General features: G+C 32.8%; 1 protein-coding gene across 1 annotated transcript; it reads right to left on the bottom strand.

Moving 5' to 3' along the window:
* Positions 1-1,824: 1,824 nt before the first annotated feature.
* LOC142636549 (protein transport protein SEC13 homolog B-like) lies at positions 1,825-3,840 on the bottom strand. Its single transcript, XM_075810803.1, has 2 exons — positions 3,674-3,840; positions 1,825-3,035 (listed from the first exon to the last, which is right to left on the bottom strand). Exon 2 carries the CDS (start codon positions 3,005-3,007, stop codon positions 2,102-2,104), a length of 906 nt encoding a protein of 301 aa, XP_075666918.1. The 5' UTR covers positions 3,008-3,035; positions 3,674-3,840; the 3' UTR covers positions 1,825-2,101.
* Between the last annotated feature and the right edge of the window lie 8,599 nt (positions 3,841-12,439).

Here is a 12,439-nt window from a genome sequence, read left to right as displayed (position 1 = left end):
TCAGCCCTTCAGATACCTGGTTCTTGAAACCAAATCCCAAACATCTATCTTTGAAAGCAGTAATAATTCCAGATACTGAACAGGAAATAGCGATTCTATAAAATAAAAAAAATAAAAAAATTTCTTCATATGGATTCATCATGTCTTTCAATAGTAGCTCTCTACCAGCTACAGCCCTTTTGGGTGTTACATTATCATATATCTGCATATAACGATTTTTCGATTCTTTTTACTCTCTTTGGATCATCATGTCCAAAAGTAAACCAACCCCTTGGACTGCCACAAAAAACACCATCGGATTACTAATATATATACTTTAATGTGCTGATATTAAGGAAGCGCATCTTAACTCGTTTTCTACTTGGAAAAACCATAAAATAAACAGAACAAAACAAAAATAAAAACAAACCAACTGTTTTTGCAACATCATAGTTCTACAAGTAGTATAATGATATAAACATCTACTAACACCTAAAGCAATGCACAATACATCACTCAGTTGACCAGTTCCCGAGTCCGAGCACATTAGCCCTCAAAGAGAGGGAATTCATTTTTTGATAAGAAATGAGGGATGTCGATCATGTCGTTATCCTATCAATACTAATATTTGGGGGAAGAAACTTTCATGCTCATGTGCAATCTCAACATGAACGGGTGTATCATCGAAGGTGATGATGGTATCGTAGTAAGGTTTGACTACCTTTAACAAATGAAGAAATGTTGCTAACAAGATGAACTTAAAAGATAGTTAAGTGCTGCTCCAAATCACCTTTGTGCATCATCATCATATTGTTACAAAACATATCTACTCCTCCTTGTGTGGGAATCCGGTAATCCATTTAACATCAACATTCTAAGATCTTTTTTTTTCTTTTTTTTTTAATGTAGCTTGTCTAATCCCCAATCATAACCTTTTCTTTAACTAAAAAAATACAAAAATAAGAGAAGAGGATTCGAACCTTGGATATCTCTGTTTGAAACAGTAGTAGTCCCCCAGTCAACACTTGCATTGGTAATGTTTTTGACAGTTTTGTATACAGCACTACTTGCCTCATAAAAGAAATGCCAGCGCATCAAACAAGACTCCAACAAAATTGAATTGCCACAAATTCCTAGGGCTAGCAAGAAGTGCACAATTTCTGAGTCTCAATACTTGAGAAAAACATACAGTCCAACACAGATATGCCCACTGACTGCATAAGCATCAATACCTTTCCCCTCCTTGGCAAAAGAGGGCAAAAGCTTCAGTTGCTTCTGCCCTGTAAGAAGCTTCAATACTTTTATAGCCCTTTACAATGTACAACTTAAAAGGCAGACATTTTTCCACCATTTTGAGGATCAAATTTCCTATTATTTATTTCAAATTCATTTCATTTGTATACAAAGAGTCAGTTTGCTTCACAGATCACAGCAATGCTCAAACTATTCAGAGGCATGTACTATATGTTACACATGCATGACAGTATCAAGTGCATTGAAATGAATGGTTACTGACAGATGCTACAATGACTTCAGTCAAAGGGACACCAGTCAACAATTCTAACCACAGGAAAAACCCTAAATAAAACCAAACATTCTATAGGTATCCAAAAAAAAGAACTCTTAACTCATTATATAATTTGAACCCCCCAAGCCCCCCTGCCCTCCCCCCCACAATCTCCAAAAAAAGAAAAAAAACACACACACACACTTCAGCTCAACAAAAAAGGATGGGATAACATTTGGGTGGATTCTATGCGGAATCATATAGAGACATGCATTTATTTTAATTTATCAGCAAATGGATACAATCATAAATGGTAGATTAGCAGAAAAATAACTGAATGACAAAATTTCAGAACTGATATTAGAAGTCCACCATGACCAAACATCAAAAATTTCAAGAGAATTCCCACAAACTACAATCAGCAATCGTATCTGGCAAGTTTAGACATTTGGTATAATCTCCCAATTTTGAATGTTTCACAATATTAAGCAAGGTACTAAGATACAAGAAAATGTAAACAAACAGTAAGTCCTAATACATGTAAATGAAAAAGATTCAGAAAGGAATCCAGTACTTTTAGGAGCTAACCGTTTAAAAGACAAAAAGAATAGGATTCTAAGGCTCAACTGTAGTCACCTGTTGCCACTCCCCATCTACAGCCTCCTTCCACAATGTAACATTGTCATTTCCATCAGCAACAGCCAATATGTTTCCAGTCAGCGACCAGGAGACCCTCCAAACAGGAGTCTTGAAATCATTCAAAACCTTGCCTTCCCATTGATCCCCCTCCTTGGCCACAACCCATATGATGACTTTTCCATCCTGTGAGGCACTTGCAATTGTAGATTTCGGAAGTCCCAAGTTAGGTGCCCAGGCAACATCACGAACCCAATCTGTATGCATCTGAAGAGCTGGAAAGCAGTCCATCTTCCAGGTCCCATTATACAGCTTCCACACCTTCACAGTATTATCACAACCACCTGAGCACAGTTTCTGAACAGGATCAAGCAAGCCAGAACCAACGAGAGCCCCAGGTGCTGTTGAGGGAGCCCATGACACAGAAGTGACACCAACTGGGTGAGCCTGGTCGATCCTTGCAGTGTCCCAACCACCATCCGGTCTTGCAGTGAATACTGAGATGTTCCCATCAGAGGAACCACATGCCAAACAAAGTCCAACTTCATGAGGAGCCCAAGCAATGGAATTGACGGATGACTTGTGGTCATTGAAGACATAAGCTTGGGCCCACTCATTCGGATTACCCTCCTTCCATATTACCACTTGCCCATCATAAGAACACGAAGCAAGTAAAGACCCAAATTTTGGGTGAGCCCATACCACCTGCCAAACAGGTCCTTGGTGACCAGTTAACGTCGCGAGATGCTGAGATGCTGCATTGCTCACCCCAATTATCTTAATGGAGTTGTCTGATGAGGCTGTGGCAACACGCTTACCATAGTAATCCATCGCCACATCATGGACCACATCTTGGTGACCAGTTTCAATCTTTTGTGAAGGCATTTTCTACCGTTTAACACACTTTAATCCACTGCTCAGAACAAAAGAAGTAAACCTAAATTACAACAGATTCATCCTCCAATTGATTTTTTGCACATAAATTCCAATCCTTCTAAAAGTTAAATGATCTAAAATTTCAAACATAACCCACCATTTGTTTGCTAAGAAAGTGCAAGAACATGATAAACAAACTCAATAAAAACATCAAAATTCTACGTCTTTCCTCAAATCTTAAAAAACCCCGAAAAATTGAATAAATTTCATGAGCTACCCATTATTTCTAAGCTAACAAATAATAGAAATATGAACTCAAAGTTTCCGTTTCTCTCCTATTACTACCTTTTTCTCAGCTACCAGATGGGAATAGAATTTGTTCAAAAAGCTCATAAATTCAGATCTGATAGTAATAGAAATCTGAACACTTTGTCTTAGATCTCAGATTACTGAATTGGGGTCAGATATAACGAAGCAAAATCGATCTAATTTCGCAAAAATATTTATAAAAAAAACAATAATAACAAACTAAATTTCGAGCACAGACACATGAGTTTCATACAATTGATCGATCTGATAGAACCCAGAAAAACAATATTAACGTAATATAACGACACATATATAAAAAGAGGTAGGTGTTTTTGATTGATGAGAAATGAGAAAAGAGAAGCGGACCTGTTGGGAAACGAAACGATCAGAGCGAATTTTGCTTATTTCTCTGCTGCTGTGAAAATGAGTAGAAAAAAAGAAAGGAAGGAGAGGCCTATTTCAGTTTCTTCAATTCTCAATTTGGGACGAAACGAAACGAAAAGCCAGTGTGTTTTAATAGAGGTGGCCCAATCAAAATAAGACATGTCATTTTAGAATGCCAAGTAGACATTTTTTAAGCCAACTCATGTATTACCATTTGAGCAAATGATACGTTCACAATCTACAAAACGTCAATGTGACAAATTCTTACCTGTATTTAATGAGCTCATATGGCTTTAAGTGTAAACTTATACATGTGTATATATGTTTTTGGGCACCCTCTTTTTGTAAGCCAATTTTAAAAGGTAAGTTCTATCTATGTGTTTGGAACATTAGTCTCAAAGCCAACCATTATGTCAAATAATCAGACTTATTGAGTATGAGATCAAATGAATTGCAGAAGTGGTGACGTAGAGGCTAGATTAAAATAACTAATAAGTGAGTGAAGCCGCCAAAAAGAGAAAGCTCTACCCTCTCTTTGCAAGTTGATTTTGAATGGTGAATTCTATTCATGGGTTTTTTTTTTTTTTTTGAGAATCTATTCATGAGTTTGTAATACACTTATATCAATTTTTCACTTATTAATAACCACTCAACACATTACAATTTATAACAAAATTTGTAAAAAAAAAAAATGTAATTCTAGCATTTTCCTTACAATTTTACATGAAAAGTGCTGCTTCTACAACTTTTTATAATAATTTTAAAATAAATTCTAGGTGGCATTTAGAACACATTTTGAATTCTGAACTCAACACAAATATTATTCTCTCCGTCTCAATTTATTTGTCCTCTATTCCATTTTGGAATGTCCCAAAATATTGTCCTATTTCTAAAACTAAAAGTTATTAATTTACTAATGTTCCTATTATACCCTTATTTTGTTTTCAAAACTATTTGAAAAGAAAACTAACAAATATTTTACAAAAAAATCAATGTAATTGGGACACCTTATTACTCTTTTAAAAAAAACTGTTAGATTTATTTAAGAGTAATTTTATAAACTTATACATTTTTATAATGCAGACAAGATAATAAATAATTTTTTTTTAATTAATTTTTCAAATAAGAAATACAAATTAGTACGGAAGGAATACTCTTTTTGGCCCACCCGTGCCACATTTGTTGTGTAGCTCATTTTACATTACTTATCACATCTTGGATTTGTTAATTTGTAACCAACCCATTTTTAAAGCCCATGAATTGATACTCACTAGTCAGTAGCTTGTGCCCTTCTTAATAAGACATGGCATCGGCTTGGGTTTGGAAGGTTTGGGCCTAAACAAGATGGACTAGGAAATGATCGGAGATTTGAACTGTTACTGCTGGCCTCACCCTTGTCAAAATTTCTAAACGTTTGTCTCCTCTTTTTCCTAAATTTATTGTCTTAAAAGTATATTTTAATTTTTTTTAGTAAACAGTAATACTTATTAGAACACACACAAAAATAGTAATATTAGTGTTTTAAACCGGGTTTATAATATATTATTTAATCAGAGTACAATTACAAAAGGGTCTAACCTTTGTAGTTGTAGATTGAGGTTATATACCGTGGACACTAGACACACACAACTAATGTAGGATAAACATCCCTTTTTTTTTAGTAAACAATAATACTTATTAGTGGATTTTAATTAGTTTAACTGATAAAATTTACTAATGGGTGTCATATCATAATGATAAAAGACAATCATATGAAGTAAATGACATAGGTTGAAAATCTACCGTATTACTAAAAAATAATTTATTTCCTTAATTAGCTTGAAAAATAAAGGGTTAAGTACCCCAAAAAACTCATGTTGCAAAAATATATACATAAATTGGCTTAAAAAAAAGTGCCCATAAGTTTAAAAACACATGTTCTTAGTTAAACCAAAACAATTTCATCAAAAATAAAATAAAATTTGAAAGCTCGGAATTGTGTTAATACACAAAAGCTATTTAAACCCCCAAATTAAAGTTACGACTCGATTGATTTTACACTAACTTAATACTAAGTGCGGAATAGTGTAAATGCGAGCGGATTAACAAACAAGCTACTCTAATCCATAATCATAGCAACATAGCAGTATAATGGAATGTAAAAGAGTAGGAAAAAGAGATGCAAACACAATATAACACGCTGATGTGTTATCGAAGAGGAAACCGAAGAACTCGGCGAAAAACCTCTCCGCCGCCCTCCAAGCAGTAATCGATCTACTAAACAATCAGTTGGGATACATGGGTTAGCAATAGACCCTCCAAGCCTAATCTACTTGATGTACCTAAGCTCTCCAAACTCCTACTCCAACAAGGCTACTCGGAACCATGTCTTGTCTAGCTTTCCGGATCCCGCAATACGTTTGATTGCATCTGCCAAAGCTTGGCTTCTTCTAATGCTTCCCAGCAGCACCAAATCCTCACTTAACACTCTGAAATGGTGTGGTAAGTGTTTGTGCTATCAACCTCTCAAGGATTTAGAAATGGAGAGGTAAGAGTAGAGGAAAACCACAAAGGATTGTGTGAGGAATTGTGGGTATGACAATCTCACATTCTCAAGGGTGAAGGCTAGGGTTTTCTCTTCTGAAAAGCTCTCTACTCAATATGTGGGTAATGATGGTATATATAATGTGGTTGAGAATGTAGTGGAGCAGATAGGACAAAATAGCAAAACAGACTATTTCGCGGGTGTCTCGCGGGAATGTAGTGGAGCAGGGCACATGCATCACTTCGCGGGATGCTTAGTCGTGAGATACCCGCGAGAATTCTTCTGCCTTCAAAAGCTTGAATCTTCACACTCTCTCTCTTTCATACAACCCTTACAATAAAATCCCACATAAAATACAGGGTATAAAAGATTGAATAAAATTACAATCAAATTTGACACGGAATTAAAGCCAATACATAAACAGTTGTAAATCACAACTTTACAAAATTTAAAAGAATTTTGTTGACAATGCCCTAGGAGCATTTATTTAAGAAATACTTTTAAAAACCTTTTATGAGAAAGGAAAAATAACTGATTTTTTGACAATTTTTTTTATATTTCACATAACAGTCGTATTACAATTTTTCTAAATTGATTCATTAACAAATACCCTAAGAGCACCTATTAACTAAACCCAATTTATTATATTCACAAAGTTGTCAATTGGTAGATTTAAATACCTCCCATTTTCTCTTCCCTCATAAAATTTAAAAAAAAAAATCCAAATTTCTACTTAATTACTCGAATGCCAATGGTTCTCCTTATTCAACAATACCTAGTACACTTGGATTTTTTTTTTTTTTTTAAATGGATGAAAAGGTGACCTTTGTCGAAGGAAGTAAAAATAGTGTAACATAATATTGATTGTTGTTGATATTTGCTCTCTCTCTCTCTTTCTCTCTCTCTCTCCAAATAAACAATGTTTAAAATTTCTCAAATTGATTGAAGTGGTAAGGTTAATTATTTCCACTCTAACTCAATTCTCAATGATTCATTGATTCTCCATTTCCACCGAGAAACACCATCCCAAAAGGGGAAGTAAAGTATAACATGATAGAAATATTTAAGAAGAATATAAGATAATAAAGTAAACTGTGAAAGCATGTAAAGTTAAAGTGAAATGCAAATATCTATTATTTAACTAAAAAATTTTATTGAAGAAGCTGAAAGTGCTTATAAATGTAGTAAACTGGTTACACTTGAAATACTTGTATGAAATACTTGAAATGAAAACTTATAACTAAAATACATATTATGGGATGAGATAGATCTCAGAAATGTAGGTCGGAAAAGATACAAGTCTATGGAAGAAAGCTCTAGTATTTTCTTGTCTAAAAACTTGCTCTGGAATTCGATCTGACTATCTTCAAAGCTTCCCTTTCTATTTATAATGCTAATGATATTCTCTAAGAACTTAGGTACTATCAGAGTTGGAGCTAGAGCCTAACCACTCAGCTAAGCTTGCAAGTTTATGCTCAATAATAATAATAATAATAAATACTTGAAGTAAACTTAATGCAATTTTTTTTTTAATTTTTATAAAAACAACTTAACACAATTCTATTCTACTTAATTAAATGATCAATCTCTTACAGGAATATAAAAAAATATTATAATTAAAATCATTCAAAGATATTCAACTTTACTTCAAAAATTAATCATAAACTTTAATGTTTTCATAGTTATTATTTTATTTTATTAACTTTCTTATTTAATTTGTAAATATATGCTTAAAAATCATTAAATTTCTCTCACATATATAGATATATTAGTTAATTTTGCTAGTTTTATAAATTTAATATCTATATTTGGGCTTTTATTAATTATTAAAGTAATTATGACGTCATTGCAGTTCAACTTTAAAAATCTTGAACATTTCTCTTTACTGGTTCTTTAAACGGTCCAGGTCTAAAAACCATAAATAGACATAATGAATTGTTATTATGTTAAAGATGTTCTTTGATGTGATGAGCGTAAGACGTCTTTTTATTTAACAGTAGACATAATGGAATGTTATAGAATTTCTTTCTGCATGATAGGAGGGATTTGATGGGATTCCATTTACATATATTAGACACCGATCTTTTACAGAAAAATTAACATACATTTTCTCCAACCCATCTTAATGGGGTTCACTATAACACAAAATACAAAGACACTGTGAATCATTCCGTGAAAAACTCGATCCTCTCGACTTAATTGATGGAAAAAAAAAAAAAAAAAAAAGACTCGATGGCTCTACAATAAGTACAGCTAGGTGCCCTTTGTCTTAGGAAATGATAATGGTACACAACAATAATGATTGTTGTCGTTTTTATTCTCTCTCTCTCTCTCGACTAGTAGTAGGATCTTAGTTACAAAACTGTTAAAAAAAATAATGCAGCTTCATAAAACATGGTTCTTATCTAAAGTTTCATTTATAAACCACAGAGGTTGGCCTGGCCCGCGTTGATTTTGTGGCATGTTTGGGTATCCACCGATTTTCAATCACGAGTCTCATGTTTGTTACCCTTTGCCTTTGATGCCCAAAATTCAACCCATTATGATTAGGGAGTAAGAATTTTGTCATTGATTGGATTTGGAGCGCCCATGGTTCTCCCCCCATACCTATAACCTACTATTTAAGTAAAAGCATGGACAACTTTTTCTGGGCCAGCCATGCTTACCAAGGCCCTGAGAGTCTCAGACTATTATTGCCCTGCCTAGCTTACAGGACCTATTCAAAAATACACTTTGAATAACAATTTACCACCACTCAAAATTAAAAATCTAGCTACTAAAACAAGAGGTGGCCTCATGATCACATCTTTATGGATATATGGAGCTAAACTAGGAAAATTATAAAGTTACAAATTTTTTAAAAAATTTTGAGGTCATGAGTATGATTATAAATACTGGAATGGTCAAAGAATTGGAAAGTAGTCCATTATTTCAATTTCTAATTTTTACCAAACCAAGTTAGGGTTCTATTCCTGATTGAATAACCATTGTTGTGAGTGGTTATTAGTAGGTGAAAAGTAATGTTCATAGTGGGTCCATATGAGAACAAGTAAAATTTACCAATCTAAAAATATTGTGAAATAGTTTGTAGTTTTATTACTACCTAAATTAATTAGGCCCATAATTTCTTTATTATTTTTTAAAAAGAAAAAACTTAAGATAAGACTCCCAAATATCCACCAACAGAGCTTACCACAAAAGAGTGAGTGCTTTAATACAAAACACAAAACAAAAAGGATCCCAACTTTTGATTCCTTCCTTTGCTAGAAGATCCGTAGAATAATTTTCTTCCTTGTGTGAGAGACTGAGAGCTAGAGATGTGCGGTGCCACCTCAAAAAGGTAAAATAGTGAGATATGTAATTAGAAATTTAGAATTAGAACACTACTCCAGATGAGACATGTCAATAGGATTCTTAGAAGGTGTAAGTAGATTCACAAACTGATTTTGCATCTACTTTAACAACGGTTTTTTTGATAGCTAGGTAGGTAGTAACTAGTAAGATTCAGTCCATCTCAGTCTCCCAGAGCCTCCAAGGTTTCACCATCAAGTTATTTGAGTATCTAATGTTTCTGGACAGACCTCCAATCCAAAAAACCATGCTATTTCTAATTAGGCCACTAGCACCCAAATGTCCTAGATTTCCTTGTAATGATCTATCTGTATTAAGTTTGACAAAATCATCATGTGTTGGTTCCAACCTGATCAGCTTACAAGTCCTTATACTGATATTCATCCTTGAATCCTGATAAGATGTGGTAGGATCCAACTATAACGGCTAGTTTTGATTAGGGGTGTAGAACAAATTTTTGGCTAGAGTAGAGTAGGCTGGATGTTTTTGAAAATGATGGTAGATTCAAAGTTATTAAAACCATTCTTGAACGATACAATTTCATGTTAACTTTCTCTAACCCATGATTGGGTTCTTTTCTTAAAGTCAATCATATTAACATTTTTCTTTTTGACAAACAAAGATATTTAGATTTCTTTGAGTATTTAACCTTTTCTAACCCCTTGTCTTAATAAACAATGGGTGAAACTAAATAAAAAAACGTATGGACTTATATGGATTATGAAATAAAAATGTAGATTTTTTATGTCAAATATTTAAGAGAATATAACATTCAATAAAATAAAAATGATCTAGTAAAACGATAAAAAAAATTATTAAAAAAAAAAACTATATGTATGACAATACATGTGTCCAAATTTACATTCATTTTTATTATAAAAATCAAGATCTTACGGTACTTAATTTTTATTGAGCAAAACTATGAAAAAATGTTTAAAAAAAGAGTCTAAAAGAGAAAATGTTTCAATAACCTTCCGTATGATATGGTTAGAGTAACAGCAGATACTTAAAAACTAGCACAAGAGTGATTGACATTAATATGCTCATTAACAAAAGAAACTACTACTAGCGATGGACCGTTTCGACCATAATCAACTTAAACTCCATGTTCAGAGCGATTTTCTAAAAGATGGTGAGTTGATGAGTAAGGTTGTTGCCTCATTCGCAAGTGGAAACAAGATTAATGATATATCGCTGATATACTTGTCTTTTATAATAATGTTGTGTTGTTGTTTAACGAGAAAATTTATCATGTATCTAATATATGTACCCGAGTGATAGAAAATGGATATACGTACTACCACTCAATATTTAATGACCACATATATATGCTCAAGTTGTCGATCATAACAAGTTCAGTGGTATGAATTCTAATCAACATGTAGTATGAATAGACTTGAGGATTTAATATCCAATCCCAACCGAATCAACATGTGAATTTTGAAAACTTTTCCAAATGGGTTGGGCCAGGTCTCTTTTCGTGTATAAAGTGCTTTTTTGTACAATCATACTTAGTGTTGTTACATTAGTCATTTTCCTTTTTTTTTTTCTTTTTTTTGAAGTAAAACGATTGCTGAATATTATTCAATCACAAACTTTGTACAAAAGGCAAGAGGAAGTAAGGACACTCTTCTAATTTGACACAAGCCTGTTTAGCTGACACAATGGCAGTGTTATTACAAACAGAACTTACACAAGTAAAGCATACATCGTTCAAAAGCTTTCACAGTCTCTCAAATTTCATTCACTAAGATTCGAAAGGAGGATAAGCAATTCTCACTATTGTTTAGAGTAGAGAACAACAAGACACATGCAGTATCTCTTAATCACCACTCATTGAAAGCCCAAGTCACAAGCAAAATTCACAGAATTTGGCACTACCTTTGCTAAGACTTTCCCTTTATCCTCTCTAATGAGGGCCCCCAATCCTCCCTAGCACTTCCTATTTTTCTAAATCTCAAAAGGTATAAAAGGTGTCATTTATATTTTTTTAAGCAAACACATACATATACTTGTATGTATATATATAGAATTGTGTGTATATATATGTTTTAATCATGTTTTCATACTATTTATCCAAAAAAAAATTGTGTTTTCGTACTATATTCTAATTCCTCTATATGAAAATTTTTTATTATAATTTTGGTTATAACTTATAGATTTCTTAATAGTTCGCAGATTTTTTGTTATAAAATATTAAAAATAAAAAATAAAACTTGGAATGTTCAAACAAGAAAGAACTTGAAAGGAAATCTCAGTAAAGAAGAAGGAGGTTAGAAGGAAGGAAGGTGATTAATTCAATTTTAGGTAATATATTAATTCATGATTTGTTTTTTTTTAACTTTTAACGTAGTCAACTGTAATTAGAATAAAATTATTTTTATATGAGTCCATCATTAACGCAATTTTTAGCAGGTCCAATCACAACATACCATCTTGATAATTATGAAAGACATCATACACAATTTTGTGTTGTTTTCAACTTATTTGTTCAAAAACTCTCCACTAAAAAAATAAAGGTTTAATTGCATATTTAGTCCTCAACATTTACCCTATGTTTTAAAATGGCTCATAATCATTTAAAATGTTTCAATTTAGTTTTTATACTTTTAAGTTTGTGTTAAAATGATCTTTACCTATAATTCTTACTTTGATTTTGAATTGAGACGGTTCAACTTAATCTTGAGGATTTTGATAACTATAAAAGAAGCAAGTGATACTGTTAGAAACAAAGACTGTACAGCATAATTTGAACAATAAGTTATTCAGAATACCTCTCATTGCCTAAACTGAAAATCATACAGGAGTTCAAGATTGTTCTACGTTGTCCAGAGTTAGCCTCTAAGCAGACCAACGATTCATACTCATTATGA

The sequence above is a fragment of the Castanea sativa genome, chromosome 5 (assembly GCF_040712315.1).
Source record: "Castanea sativa cultivar Marrone di Chiusa Pesio chromosome 5, ASM4071231v1".
NCBI classification, from domain to species: domain Eukaryota; kingdom Viridiplantae; phylum Streptophyta; class Magnoliopsida; order Fagales; family Fagaceae; genus Castanea; species Castanea sativa.
Note: the sequence above shows the minus strand (reverse complement) of the source record. Positions and strands in the feature narration are given on the sequence as shown.